The sequence below is a fragment of the Kogia breviceps genome, chromosome 3 (assembly GCF_026419965.1).
Source record: "Kogia breviceps isolate mKogBre1 chromosome 3, mKogBre1 haplotype 1, whole genome shotgun sequence".
In the NCBI taxonomy this organism is placed as follows: Eukaryota; Metazoa; Chordata; class Mammalia; order Artiodactyla; family Physeteridae; genus Kogia; species Kogia breviceps.
This window is the reverse complement of record NC_081312.1, coordinates 76,828,764-76,843,807: the sequence shown is the minus strand read 5'-3', so window position 1 is coordinate 76,843,807 and position 15,044 is coordinate 76,828,764. Positions and strand designations below refer to the sequence as shown.

The following is a 15,044-nucleotide window of genomic DNA, read 5'->3' as shown; positions in this document are numbered from 1 at the left end:
TAAGATCTTGCTAAAATAGTATCAATGATAATAGCATTACTAAGGAGAGGTTAGAATATCTAAGAGATTCCCCTCAATTTTAGCTCCAGAGCAGCAGCTCCCAAGGCAACCTGCATAATCAGCCAGGGTGCCGCTCTGACCCCCTGCCTCCTTACCCATCACCCCATCAACAAGAATTTATCCAGTGCCAACTGTGTATCCTTCCTGAACACAAGTTGATTATCAACATATAAAAACAAAAATATTTTAATGCTGAGTCATCTTGAGGTTCAAATGATAGGAGGGGGCATCCACAGCCTTGCCAGGATTCTTATGTCAGGATAAAGATTAAGGCCCAGGGTCCCCCCTTGGTCTCCACTTAGGGCGCTATCTACTCCGATTCTGTTAACCTTGTTAGTCCCTCCAGGTCACTTCTACTTCATCTGTGCGATACCTGTAAAATAAAATAGGAAAAACTTGGTGGACAGGTACCCCTTAGCCCCTTCCATTCTTCTCTGCCCTCACAATTCTGGATCCTCTTCCCTGCTGATCATTTTTGCCTAGCTCCCATTTAATCCTGTCTACCTCCTCCAAGGGGCTACTCACCTCTGTGTGACCCCAGATTCACTGAGAGGAGTCCTGTGTCCAGCCTGAAACATCTCCCAGCCAGCCTGGGCTATCATGGCTCCATTGTCAATGCAGAATCTGGGAAGGAAAAGAGGTGTGAAATTCATGATCTAAGCGTGGAAAGTCACAGTAATTGGAGGGGGGAAAAAAGAAATAAAGAAAGGGAAAGGGCCTTTACCTCTCATCTGTGGCAAAAAGCCGGGCTCCACGCTCCTGGCACATCGTCTCCATCATTTCCTGTAACCTCACATTACCTACAAAGAGGTAGGGGTACAGTTAGCTTACTTTTGGCCATTTCTCCACAGTCTGTACACCTCATGTGCACTGACTTAGGAAAATGAAGTAGGGATTCCAGGGGCAAGGAGTGGGAAGCATAGGACAAGAAATAAAACAAGTAATTTCCCCAAACCCTTAGAGATTTAGAGTATCAGGAGAAGGATACACATGCCCCCAAATAGGAAAGAGAAGCACAGTTCAGTGATACATACACCCCACACCTCCCACGATGAGGGCCTCCTGGGAGCCACAATGTGCCATGGCTCGCTCTGTGATCTCTACCAGCATTGCAAACACCGTTTCCTATGGAAGGCAAACAGGTGAAAACATCAAAGAGAAGCCCAGCTTAGTTCTGTCTACTGTATAAAAGCTCCTCCAGCTTCAACTTTCTGTCCCAGCTTTTTACTCCATTACCTGCAGGGAGAAACATAGATCCTCAGGAGTACACTCGCCCGTGGCCAGCATCCGCTGGGTTACATCCTATAGTTAAAGGGGAAAACATATAAAATAACGAATTGTGGTTTGGGGATGACATATGAGCAAAAAATTAGTGCACTTGGAGTATCACCATGTTTCACCACAATTCAGTTTACCAGTACATCCCATATGACACCTTGCCCTTCACTGGCACTGAGCTATAAAACCAGCAGCAGTCTTTCAAGATTCAATAATTATGGGGGGGGGGGAGAAAGAAAGAAAATACTATGATTATCTTAAAAAAAAGACTCAGTAATTATGAATGTCTACCCTGGTACCCTCCATTCCCTACCCCAGTTAATTTTTCTCTAGAGCACTTGTCCCCATCTGACCCTTTTTATTTTATTATTTCCCCCCTTCTTTTTTTTTTTGTTTCTTTTTCTGTCTCCCACCCCCACTGCATGAAATGCAAGCTCCAAGTAGGCAGGGATTTTTGTTTTGCTCCACCTTGTATCACTATTGCCTTGAACAGCACCTGGCACACAAAAGATGTTCAATAAATATTTGCTAAATGAATTTATTCAGCATCTAACATGGGCCAGTACTATGCTATATGTAGAAAATACACTGGTGAGCAAAACACATGTGCTTCATTAAAAAGCATGAGAAGTACCCATCTCCTCACCTCTCCCACACTCACCTCAATGAAAGACAAGATCCCTGAGAATGAGACGTCCATCCCCTTTACAGTGTATGGCAGCTCAACTAGCTTCTTGCCTCTATGTGGAAGTGAGTATATGAGGCACTTAAGCCTGTAGTCAGCTGGCTGCTCACCCTCCAAAGCCCTCCCAAACCTCATTAACATATATACAGGGAAATTCCTGGCGCCCCACCAGTCAGCCTCCTTCCACCTTATTCCCCTTACCGCTTTGCCATCTGTTCAATGTTGTAGCCTGGACTTGGGTCATTGGAAATCTAGCAGAAGGAAAAAGAGGATGAAGTCAGGTATGCAGGAAACATAAGAAGCTAATTTACTACTTTCCTCCTCCTTTTCCATGGCTCCCCGCAAATACATTCACATCTTATGTTCTCTGTAGCCTCAATAGCTTACCTTCAGCACTCGAGCAAAACGATCCAGACAATTACCCACAGCAATATCGATGGTTTCCCCAAAGATGCGGTAACGATGTTCTGAATACGCAATCACCTAAGGGTGATGAGGATGTCCATGAAACCTCAAGTCTGTAAAGAGGAGCATTAGGCTTTGGGGAAGAATGCAGCAGAGGATCAACATGGTCACTAGAGCTTCCAAAATGCAATAAGCAATGGGAAAAAGTAGTTTCCCAAGCCCTCAATGGGTACTTTTTAATAGCCCTTATCTGAGAAGTCTATATATACCCCAAGGATTCCCAGAGCAGATTCCCAGTCTACAGAAGGTAGTCTAGGTCAGGGGAGAAGCAAATTATCACTTTGGATGCATTTTTCTTGCTTAGAGATTCCTAATATTCCTTTAAAAGCAGTCTAGACAGTGTGTACTAGGGAAGGCTTTCCTTCTTGGAAGCAGGAAACCATAGTTCTTCTAGGTTATCCTACCAGGGTGGTGGTATTTGGAAACCACCAAGGTAGAGTTAAAAGAAACTCAAAAATCCCAGGGAATTCCTTAGCGGTCCAGTGGTTAGGACTCCGCTCTTTCACTGCTGAAGGTGCTCGTTCAACCCCTGGTTGGGGAACTGAGATCCCACAAGTCACGCAGTGCAGGAAACACAACAACAAAAAAAACAAAACTCAAAACCCCATTCTGGGTCAGACTAATGGCCCATCCAACTCAGCACTGGCAACCAACTTATGTCCATTCTTCATACGTGACCAGATTCTAGCACAGAGAGTATTTATCACCCACTGACACATATGCTCCATACTGCTGACAGTGAGTACTTCCTAAGGACCATAAGTCCCTTTCCCTTTCTGGTGCTGCTAGGGATTTTCTTCCATTCTGATGTAGCTCTTACTCTACTGTCAAAAGCTGGCAACAGAAGAGGAAAGAAAAAATTCTGCCTTTCTAATTCTGTCATCTACACTTCCCTACCCAATCATCTTCTGTTTTTCACACCTAAGCAGGCTTCAAAAGGGAGGAGGAAAAGAGAAAATTCCATTGCTGCTCATCTCCATTAACTCTTGTAAGCTTCCACTGATACTTTCCACACCCCAAGTCCCTAACGTTGTATGATATCCTTCAGGCCTCAACCAGTTGCTTGCTCTCTACCCATTAAAGTTGCCACATCATTTTCACAGGAATATGTGCTTCATCTTTAATAACTATTTCACAAGATGAAGTTTTAGAACATAACCCTTTCATAAGCTGGAGACAATGACCATTCCTGACGATAATCCCATCCGGTGTTATGTGGGAAAGGAAGGCTGGAGTTCTCTAATCCCAACCTAAAAAGACCTTATAAGGTATCCCAAACAACTCTGGCTTCACCTGTAAGTTTAAAATACCTTCTGCCATTCATAAAATGTTTTCTAAATTATTTATATTTTCATACTCTTAGAGTAAAAACTTCTATATATTTATCACCAGTATCTAAAACAAAACATGCAATTGTTGTAAAGATACAAATGGGATAGTGCCCCTTAGTTTTTGTTTTTTGCGGTATGCGGGCCTCTCACTGCTGTGGCCTCTCCTGCCGCGGAGCACAGGCTCTGGACGCGCAGGCTCAGCGGCCATGGCTCACGGGCCCAGCCGCTCCGTGGCACGTGGGATCCTCTCAGACCGGGGCACGAACCCGTGTCCCCTGCATCGGCAGGCGGACTCTCAACCACTGCACCACCAAGGAAGCCCTGCACCCTAGTTTTAATTGCTAAGATTCATAGAAAAAATAAGCTTCAAAATAATGAAAATGAAAATCCTTTCATTATTTTGAATACTTCAATCCTTAACCATTCTTTCCTTCTCTAAATTGGAAATTCCTTATCTCTACAGCCACATATATAAAGGTCATTTAATGTTCTAATCATATTGCCCAAACATACAATACCACAAACTCTGTTGTGGGTTTTCTAGTATATCACAGTTTAGTTTCAGATGAGCCCAGCTTTGCTCTTGCAGTTCCCACCACTCAGGTGGAACGTGAAAGTTGTTGGTACAGTGCCTTAGAAATTAAGAAGGAATGGTGGGGCTTTTCTGCCGTAGTCCCGAGTGGTTTCTGTCAAAATGGGCAAGTTCATGAAACCTGAGAAGGTGGTGCTGCTTCTGGTGGGTCATCATGAAGAACAATGATGATGGCATCTCACTATCCCTGCAAAGTGATGGCTACCACTGGCAAGAAGAAAATCGCCAGGAGGTCAGAGATCAAGTCTTTTGTGAAAGTTTATAACCATAATCATCTCATGCCCACAAGGTACTCTGTGGATATCCCCTTGGAAAAAACTGTTGTCAGCAAGCATGTCTTCAGAGACCCTGCTCTTAAACGCACGGCCCAACAAGAGGCCAAGGTCAAGTCTGAAAAGAGACTAGCAAGAACAAATGGTTCTTCCAGAAGTTGTGGTTTTAGACCTGTTTTGTTTCAGTCATTAAAAATAACCAAAACGCTCTGAGGGGAAACAAAAAGAACGAATGGTGAAGTACTGTTAAATACCTGTGTATTTCCTCCACTGACATATAGCACAGTTGGGCTGGTGGCTCCAGTGATGAGGCGGCCCATCTCAATGTGGCCTATGCAGTGGTTAACGCCCAGCAATGGCTTATTCCACAACTGAGCCATAGTACGGGCTACAACAGCCACAGAAACCAGTGGGGCACCCATGCCAGGGCCTACGGGGACAGAAATGGGAGTGAGAATCCTATAGAGACTAGGAAAAACAGAGCCAGGGGAGGCAGGGGATGTGAAGGTTGGGTGGCGGTAATGGTGGTAGCAGAGGTGAGCTGCAGGCTGTTTTGACCTAGCCAGACTCCAGGTATATTCTTCCATTGTCGCCCACTCTCCCAGCCATACCTTTGGTGTATGCAATGCAATCAATATCCTTGGAGGTTAATCCAGCCTCTGTTAGTGCCTCCTGCAGCAGGTCCAGGATAACAGCTCGGTGGTGCCTGGCAGTAGCACCTGGAAGGAATCCTAAGAGATGGACACAAGTCAGAGATCACAGAGTTTTTCTATAGAAAGGTAGGTAGAAGTCAAAACAGTTGTTTTAGTGGAGTAGGAAGAGTCCCTTTCCCTTTCCTCAAGCATCCTGTCTTCTATGTCTTTAGATATAGTCTTTCCAGCCTGTTCAGCTAGGCTACACAGCTCTCAGAAATGCCCTTCTTCATACTCAACTCCTACTCAGGACTCAATTCAAGTGATACCTATCTCATACTTTTTGGTGATCTTCTGTGACCCTGCAAACCGTGTGCATGAATTTAACACATCATTGAATTTAACACACTATATGTAACATTTAACAATTACAGCATTATAATTACCCGTACTTCTCTCAGTTTAACCATGAGCATCTTAAAGCACTGGCTATTTTATTTATCTTCACATTTTTGGTGCCCAAATGCCAAGAGTGAGTGCTAAACATACATGTACATTCCTAATGAGTAAACTGTCACAAAATCGCCTACTCAGGGAGGCTTTTCAGGTATATGCAAGTCAGTTGCCTTCTCCTACGTAAGCAGATGTTTGCAGGGAGGGTAGACAAGTTACAATATAGCTTAAAAATAACATTTACTAAAAGTGATAATGTGTCTGATACTTTAATTCTCAAGACCCAATGATGCAGGTATTACCATTCCCATTTTAAGAATACAGAAGTCCAAAAACAACTACTGAATATTGCAAAGCCAGCCAGTTCTGTCTACACCTAAGCTGAGAGTCTTTACACGCTTTCTCATTACAGTGTATTTTGACTGCATCTACGTTATACTATTTATCACACCATAATGTGAAATTCTGTCTACATGTCCAGCTCCATAACAAACGTATACATCTATTTTTGTAGCCAGCAGCCAGCTGACGATTAGCACGTAAAAGATGCTCAATAAAGGCCGAACGAGCTCAGAAGATCCAGGTTCAAGTGCCTGTAACTCTTCTATCCATCAACCTTGTGATAACACTGTCACATAATCTCAGAGACTCAGATCAAAAACTATGAGGGGACAATGCGCTCCACACCTTTCCTCACTAATGTTTAGGAAGATGGCAAGTGATGCTGTGCAGAGAAGTGCGCCGCAAACTATAAGTTCCCTACTCCGGTACCTGTGCCAGGAGGCGTGACGTAAGTCCGCCGCGGGTTCGCCAGCACCACGCCATCCCGTACTACTCCCACGCCAATCTTGTTGGCGCTGCCTTCAAAACCCAAAACCGCCGGCATGGCTCCTAGCTACCACTGGGGCCGTGGAGCCCGCACCAGTCCGCGCTGGGATGCAGACTCTGGGTCGCTGAAGAAAACGAGCTGGTGGCTGCTAACGAGCAGCACACACCGGAACAGATACCGAAGAATTCCAGCTGGTAGCGCGCCGGCGCCAGCCCCGTCACGGCGACCCATCAAGGCCCCTTCGAGGACCTGTTCTCTTAACTGCCATGAACACTGAACCGGCATCTGCTCCTTAAATTCCTATCCGTTCCTCTGCCTCTCTCCCATGGTCCAGCCCAGCCTTCTCCACTGATTTTGTTGTCTCTTACACAGCTCTGGGATCTCCGGCCAAGGTGGCAGAAGGAGTCGTGATTCTGGCATAGCGATGAACAGCCCAAGAATGGAGGATTGGGGCCCTCAGTGCCCCGGAGTCACGGAGAAGGTTGGGAAGGCTGAGCTTTCAGTCACGTGGTACAACCAGACCAATCACCAGCATCCCTCCGTCTCTGGAGGCGCGTCTCAGATCACGTGACCACGCCGATTAACCACGTGGGGCACATCGTGCTCCATTCTTTGTGCTGGGTTAAGGAGGAGCCAGGCTGCGACCCAAGCAGGTCAGCTACAGGGTTGTTGTTGTTTTGCCCATCGTAGGGGCTTCTCTGGACTTCTGATCGGCAAGCCTAAGTCGGGATTCTTAATTAAGTTCGTCGATTGGCTGGAGGGCCGATCTTGTGAGGAGGGTAGGAGGCACTATGAAATGATCTAGTCTTGAGGATGAGGGGCTGAAAGGCTGATGGTGCACTGAGGCGGGAAGAGAATTCAGAGATAACACGGTTTGAAAGGCGGGACTTGGTACGGGGGCGCCCGAGGGGGGAGTCTTCCCCAGCCCTAGCTGGTTTCACTACTTCTTTGCGTCTGTAGGCAACGCGATAAATATACTGCTTCGGTGGGCGACGTGGAACTGGTGCAGAAGGGTGTTTGTTACAGTGATGCCGAAACGTGGGAAAAAGGGAGCGGTGGCTGAAGACGGGGAAGAGCCCAAGATTGGTAAGAGAATGAAATAGGCCCATCTCCCTAGAGGCTGCGATGGGGATGTCTATAATTCCCTTAATGAACAGGAGGTACGGACCGACTGTATACTCATTTTTGCAGTTTGCGAAGAAGTCGCGGCAACTGCAGGCTCTCGGTGGATCTATAGTTAACTGTGGATCAAAGTTGGATACCGCCAACTTATATGATTGTGTATTACTTATTTTATAGAACCAGAGGCCAAGAAGAGCAAGGCGGGAGCAAAAAAAAATGAAAAAGAGGCAACAGGAGAGGGGGCAGTTATGTATGAGGACCCCCCAGATCAGAAAACCTCACCCGGTGGCAAATCAGCCACACTGAAGATCTGCTCCTGGAATGTGGATGGGCTTCGAGCCTGGATTAAGAAGAAAGGTTTAGATGTGAGTGGAATTAAGGGGAGGGGGGTACCGATCTTGGGGTTTAATCACCTTTTCCCATTTTAGTTCCTAGCACTGTCGTTTTCTTGTGGCAGAGATACAAGGTTTTCACCAAGTCATACCACTTGTATTTCTTTTCTTTTTATAAATTTATTTATTTTTGGCTGCGTTGGGTGTTCGTTGCTAAGTGGGGGCTTTCTCTAGTTGTGGCGAGTGGGGGCTACCCTTGGTTGTGGTGAGCGGGGGCTACTCTTGGTTGTGGTGCGTAGGCTTCTCATTGCGGTGGCTTTTCTTGTTGCGGAGCGCGGGCTCTAGAGCGCTGGCTCAGTAGTTGTGGCAGACAGGCTTAGTTGCTCCGCGGCATGTGGGATTTTTCCGACCAGGGCTTGAACCCGTGTTCCCTGCATTGGCAGCCGGATTCTTAACCACAGTGCCACCAGGGAAGCCCCCCACTTGTATTTCTTAAATGCCATTCTGCCAGGTCCACTGCCATTGTTTTATTTAATGTCCTCATCTTTTTCCTAGCATGTCAGAAAAACCTTGTTACTGGACTTGCTCCATTTTATTTCCTGCATATCCAACATTTAAATAACTACTTAAAAAATCTTAGCTGGCTATCCTCTGCCTATAGGGAAAAAACCAATCTTCTCAGTGTTGCATGGAACACTCTTTCTTGTCTCCCTGCCACTTATATAGTTTATAACTTCAAATAGTGTGTTGCTAGACTTATACTCCTTCTGCAGAGACTGTGTCTATTTATGGCTGCATTGGGTCTTCGTTGCTGCACGCGGGCTTTCTCTAGTTGTGGTGAGCAGGGGCTACTCTTTGTTGTGGTGCACGGGCTTTTCATTGAGGTGGCTTCTCTTGTTGCAGAGCGCGGGCTCAGTAGTTGTGGCACACAGGCTTAGTAGCTCTGCGGCATGTGGGATCTTCCCAGACCAGGGATGAACCCATGTCCCCTGCATTGGCAGGTGAATTCTTAACCACTGTGCCACCAGGGAAGTCCCTCACCTGTGTATCTCTAGTACTTAGCACATAGATTCTTCAATAAATGTCTACTGAATTGATAATACTTTTTCTACCTTTCATTTCGCTCACAGTGGGTAAAGGAAGAAGCCCCAGATATCCTGTGCCTCCAAGAGACCAAATGTTCTGAGAACAAACTGCCAGCTGAACTTCAAGCACTCTCTGGACTATCCCATCAGTACTGGTCAGCTCCTTCAGACAAGGAAGGGTACAGTGGTGTGGGCTTACTCTCCCGCCAGTGCCCACTCAAAGTCTCCTATGGCATTGGTGAGACCCTGTTGATTCCTAAAGCCCAGCTCTTCCAAACCAATTGCTGATATCCCACTCCAGCCCCAATTCTTGATCCCTTTATTCTTTGCTTTCCCTTTCTTAAACTTCTTTTTGCTAATTGTTTCATCGTTTCTGTAGGTGAAGAGGAACATGATCAGGAAGGCAGAGTGATTGTGGCTGAATATGATGCATTTGTGCTGGTGACAGCCTATGTACCTAATGCAGGCCGAGGTCTGGTGCGCCTGGAGTACCGCCAGCGCTGGGATGAAGCCTTTCGCAAATTCCTGAAGGGTTTGGCTTCCCGCAAGCCCCTTGTGCTATGTGGGGACCTCAATGTGGCTCATGAAGAAATTGATCTTCGCAACCCAAAGGGAAACAAAAAGAATGCTGGCTTCACTCCCGAAGAGCGTCAGGGCTTTGGGGAATTGCTGCAGGCTGTGCCACTGACTGACAGTTTCCGGCACCTCTACCCCAACACGGCCTATGCCTATACCTTTTGGACATACATGATGAATGCGCGATCCAAAAACGTTGGTTGGCGCCTTGATTATTTCTTATTGTCTCACTCTCTGTTGCCTGCTTTGTGTGACAGCAAGATCCGTTCCAAGGCTCTGGGCAGTGACCACTGTCCCATCACCCTATATCTAGCACTGTGACAGACACCTCCCCCAAATCACTTTGAGCCTGGGAAATAAGCCCACTAAACTAGCTTTAAACTTCTTACCCCCAAGCTTTAAAAACTGCTCTCTAGAGAAATCTGCACTGTTATTTCCCTTCTAAACTGTGAATCCTTTAACCAGGCTTCTAGAAACAGACTTAAGTTCTCCACGATTTGTGTGGGTGGATGTCCTTTTTTTTTTTTTTTTTTTTTTTTTACATTAAACAAAAGCTACTGATGACTTCCTTTGAACTGTCCCTGTGAAAATAAAGAGTCATAGTTTCAGCCTTGCTGTCTTTGTATTCTACCCCTTTGTGGGGCTACAGATTCCCCTCATCCTTTCATACACACAGATTTAACAACTGGGAAAGAATACAGTCATGACCTTATTTATTTACAAGCACAGGATGAGTCCCTAACCTCCCCCATGACAGAGCAACCCTACCCAGCCCAGTTAAATACTGCAACTGGGAGGTAAGGTTGAAAAGGAGGAATTATGGGAAATACAGGACTAGGGGACCATACCCCACATTAAATAGTTATATATACATCAGTTCCTGTGGTTCTGTACAGAGCAGCGGCTGACCCCACCCCCAGAGGACGTGGAATGGGGGAGAGGAGACTGAGGGTGCTGAGACCAGAGCCAGCCCCTGATGAAGTGCAATAGCAGCAGCAAGGTCCTAATGGTGCACAAGAGGGAGGGAGACCCCCAGGGCTACCCACCCCCACCCTGCCCTGGAATGTATAAGGGACAGGAGTGGCTCTCAGGGAGCATATAGGAAGGACAAGGCTAGAACCGTCTTTTAGGACCCAGGTTTAGGGGAAACTTTCTGCCTACTTCACCCTAAACACAGCAACCACTGGAGGAAAGCAGATGGCCAGCAGTGGTTTTACTTATTCCTCCAAACCTAGGTGAGGGCCTGGTTCCTTCCTACCTCTCCGCAGGGAAAAGGAAGGCAGCTGCTTGGCTCCCCTTATAGAAGCCCAGGGAGGCTTTTACCATCACTCCCTTTATAGTGTCACTGTTCCCACCTGGACAGGGCCAGGCAGTCTGTGGGTCATGGGCTCAGGAGAAGTTCTGGACAGGGTGGCTGACCTTCATACAGGCCCAATAGAGGGCCCGGCCCAAACACAGCACAGCCAACAGGATGACAAATGCCCAGGCTGCATAGATGCCTCCGTATCGTTGTGCATGCTTCCATGTGCCAAACTGATGAAGAAAAAAAAGGAAGATGAGGTTACTGTTGATCTCTCACCACTTTCTAGGAGCCCTAGTAACAGTAACATGGAACTCAAGCTTCAGTCTCTGTCCCCTATCCACATGCAGCCACCTTCAGGGACCTTTTAAAAGGCCCAGCTGTCTAGCTCCCTCCACTAGGCAGGAACATACTCAATCCCAGACATCTGTCAGTTTTTCTTCATGTCTGACAACGGAGCCAGGTTTCCTAATAGCAACTCAATCTAAGCCACTGCTCCACTGTTCTATCCTCTGCATAAAGAAGATAGCTGTTTTCTACTCTGATAGTAACAATAAAGACCGTTTATCAGTCTCCTTCAACTTCAGTTCATCTACGCGTTAAAACAAGACAAACAAAAACAAGACAAACAAAAACACTGTTTCTTTCACTTCTTTTTAGGATAGCCATTTCCCCAATCTTAGCCTACGGAGACGAGGCTGCAGAATGAAAGGGGTTGGGTCAAGGTTACTCACAGCGAGGCCAGTGGCAGTGACTGCCAAGAGTAAGCCAAGCAAGAAGCAGCAGATACATCTCTTTCGTGGATATCTGCGCCCAATAGATGACCTGTGGGGAGACAAACAAAAATGGATACTTGCAATGGCCCTGTAGCTTTTACTCTATTCACTACCCAGCTCAACGATGCCGCTCTCTAATCACTCACACTTTCCTGCAGTGAGGGCAACGGGCCAAGGTTCGGTCTGTGAACTCTGTCCACTATGGAGAAAGGAAAAGAGAAACCAATTAATAGTAGAAGCAGGGTCATCTTCAATGAGAGCCCTGGGGCACTGGAGGCTGGGAAATGGGTCCTCATAGAACAGACCTTTTCAGGATTCATTATCATAACTCAGAAATATATTCATGACTACTTCTCTGCTGCCCACCCCCCCACCCCCCAGGGTTTCCCAGTACCTCTCCTCACCAGAAAAGTATTCTTGCAATGTCCACAGATGACCCTGACACCCACAGGTTGTGGTTCTGGACTCAAAGGTCCCGGATGCACAGGCCCCAGGTTGATGATTCTTTTGCTGTACAGGAGAAAAAGACTATGCTTTAAAAGTTTTCAATCCTAAGGATCCCTACATTATTCCTCCTTTACATCCCCCACTCCCTGGCTCTCTAAGTCCCTCTACTTCTCTGTACATTTAAGATACTCTGCCCCCTCAGCCCTACCCCAGAGAATCCCTGAGGAAGAGCATCGCTTAAACTTCAGGCCTCTAATTTCCCTTTTACCTCAGGATAATTCACCCAGTCTCTGAGACTCTCCATCTTCCTAAAGGACACCACTTTTCTCCCAATCTTCTTATTGAGAGATGAGAAAGATGGCTATAACATTCTAGAGGCACAACAGTCCTTAGCTTTTTCTCTTTCTAAATAAACACCAGGCTCTCTCACCTTTACATTCTCGATAAACATTCACCCTTTTTCGGCTTTCCGATTTTCCCCACTAATGCCCTTCCCCAAATTATCCCTCTCACCAGTATGGCCGAGGGCAGGCGATCCGCTGGGAAGTCACTTTGCAGATAAGGAGACAGTTGCAGGGGCATCGAACATATTTTTTCCCTGGGGGTGCATTCTTGATTGGCTAGAGAATAATGGGGACATCGGTAAGCAAACCTCTAATCCCAATCCCTTCCAATTCCTCCAAAAACCTTCTGAGGAAATATCAGAGAGATAAAAGCTTAGCCAGGACAGAGAAATGAAAGGCATATAACATGAGATTTGCAAATGAAAACTAAGCTTAAGTATCCAAGATAGGTATAAAGGTGAGGGATAGTAAATATTAGCTTTGGTGAGTGGCTTCTGGGGAAATGGCTGTGTGAGACTCCTGGAACTGAAACCTGGGTTTCCTCAAGAGCACTTGGCTAACGCCTGAAGGTCCGGGTCTAGAATCAAGGGATCAGAAAGAGGATCTAGGAAACAGGGCCCTTTTCACAGATTTGTATAACTCACAGTAGCTTCATTGCAGACGCCACATTTGACTACATGCTGATGCATCTTGCCTTCCACGTTGATGAGAGACTGGCAGACTCTGCAGGTGATCATGGGAGCACTCCCACTGTCCGGGCTGGTCAGGGGTGAATAGGGGGGTGGGTCCTCCCCAGGCAACACGGCTGGGTGTCCCTCGGGGAACGAGGGAAATGCTGAAGAGGAAGGTAAAAAGAAAGGCTGGCATCAGTTGCAGACACCCCCACTGAAGCTACACGGAGTAAGGCAACTCTTACTGGTCCTCAAGCCTTCTGACAAGCTCAGAGGGATCTTATGATCAGTGCTTCTAACAGATTCCTCAGAACCCCCTTCCGTTCCGAAGCTCCGGTCGCGATTGCGGAGGAAAGGAAGCCTCCCCCGGTCACAGGTGCAAAAGCTCCCGCACCTGGCGCTTGGGCCCCGCCCCCGACCTCGGTCCCGCCCCCTACGCCTCTCAGAGTACCCCCGGGAACACCTCGGACCCGCCCAGTCTTACCCTGGGGCGGGGCATGTTTACCGGCTCCGTACGGTGGTGCGGAGGGGGTCAGGCCTCCCCCGGGCCCAGCCCCACTCCCGCCCGGCCCCACTAATCCGTTGCCGCCGGCGCCACCGTCGATGGGCTCAGAGAGCAGCGGGGATCGCTCTCCATCTGCCGCCATGGCCTCCACCGCCGCCTCCCGCTTTGGCCAAGGATCCGGCTCTTCGCCGCTGCCGTCGCCGCAGCCACCGCCGCCGCTACCGGGTCCCCAGGACGCCTGCGCGCCGCGCGGCCAGCTCGCCCCGCAACCAGTGGCCTGCCCCGCCCCGTTTCGCCCACAGCACTTGATAGGCTATCCCCGCCCCCGTCGTGCTATTATTCGCGGAGACAAACCAATTTCTGGTCCTGAGAAGGCAGCTCCTATTTTCCATTGGGGAGCTTGGCGCCATCGTCAACTGTCACATGACTTTCAGGGCGCCGCTGGGCCTGCAAAAACTGCACGTGACAAGAAGTTCTTCGAGCTATTGGAAGCGTGGCCCATCGCGCTACCTCCAGACCAGGAGGTGGGGCAGGGCTGCTTCAGCTCACTGGTGTTTCAGGAAGCCGCTGGTCCTCTGTCAGTCGCCCAGAGCGGGCGCATAATCATTGTTCCTCATTAGTCCAAAAACATTACTAAAACATTTTTCTACTCTTTGAGGTTATAATTGGCCTCTCATTGGCTGGAGGCTTCCCTTCCCTGGTCCTGCGATCCTTGGGGCGCAACTTTATTGGGCCGAACTTAGAGCCAGAACCTGGGGGCGTGGCTCAACGAGCTGCAGTGAAAGCTTGAGGGAGTTTGAGCTGTTCTAAGCACCGGGAGTAGGAAAGGTAGGCAATGGTTAGCCACTCTACTCAAAGGAATACCTGTGAAAAGTCAGAGTGAAGATGTGCCAGAAGGAAATGGATTAAAACGTTAAGATTTTCACCCCAGGCTTTCTCACTGAAGTCACCCTGGAACAGTTCACAAGACCGGCTTCTCCAGGAAGCTGCCTTGCAGACCGCACCCTCCCACCATCCCTGGTTAAATTATGAGAGCATCTTTGTATGAGTCTGCCTCTATCGCTACAGGATGTCTCATCATTTTACTCAATTTTGTGACTTCCGGTTATAAATGTATGATAAGAGTTTTTTGACTGAGTTACCAATCAAGTTCAAAGAAATTTTAGTCACCTTATATGGCATAAGAGACAGTCTTTTGACTTGTCTCTGCTTTGCCCCCAGGCAGGAGACTGCTAGTGGAGGTTATTCTGACAAGTATTGGAAAAGATCTTAAGCAGCTCAAACATCTA

At 47.6% G+C, this 15,044-nt stretch overlaps 3 protein-coding genes across 4 annotated transcripts; 1 reads left to right on the top strand and 2 right to left on the bottom strand.

The window, feature by feature from the left end:
- Positions 1–230: 230 nt before the first annotated feature.
- OSGEP (O-sialoglycoprotein endopeptidase) lies at positions 231–7,038 on the bottom strand. The gene is made up of 11 exons (XM_059057422.2): positions 6,540–7,038; positions 5,295–5,414; positions 4,938–5,113; positions 2,411–2,506; positions 2,225–2,274; positions 2,000–2,078; positions 1,297–1,362; positions 1,095–1,185; positions 785–860; positions 586–684; positions 231–433 (listed from the first exon to the last, which is right to left on the bottom strand). The coding sequence occupies exons 1-11, from the start codon at positions 6,652–6,654 to the stop codon at positions 394–396; spliced, it is 1,008 nt and encodes a 335-aa protein (XP_058913405.1). The 5' UTR covers positions 6,655–7,038; the 3' UTR covers positions 231–393.
- Positions 7,039–7,159: 121 nt separating this feature from the next.
- On the top strand, positions 7,160–10,320 carry APEX1 (apurinic/apyrimidinic endodeoxyribonuclease 1). Of its 2 annotated transcripts, none has more exons than XM_059057423.2 (5): positions 7,160–7,250; positions 7,558–7,683; positions 7,897–8,084; positions 9,182–9,374; positions 9,516–10,320. In XM_059057423.2, the coding sequence occupies exons 2-5, from the start codon at positions 7,626–7,628 to the stop codon at positions 10,031–10,033; spliced, it is 957 nt and encodes a 318-aa protein (XP_058913406.1). In that variant the 5' UTR covers positions 7,160–7,250; positions 7,558–7,625; the 3' UTR covers positions 10,034–10,320. The 2 variants fall into 2 exon arrangements, with proteins under 2 accessions (XP_058913406.1, XP_058913407.1); XM_059057424.2 differs by lacking the exon at positions 7,160–7,250 and adding an exon at positions 7,259–7,376.
- An 88-nt stretch (positions 10,321–10,408) lies between these two features.
- On the bottom strand, positions 10,409–14,165 carry PIP4P1 (phosphatidylinositol-4,5-bisphosphate 4-phosphatase 1). Its single transcript, XM_059057414.2, is given in 8 exon segments — positions 10,409–11,245; positions 11,747–11,837; positions 11,935–11,987; positions 12,193–12,298; positions 12,749–12,855; positions 13,224–13,414; positions 13,735–14,017; positions 14,019–14,165. Coding segments are annotated over 8 exon segments (1,122 nt in total). The 3' UTR covers positions 10,409–11,101.
- Positions 14,166–15,044: the final 879 nt, after the last annotated feature.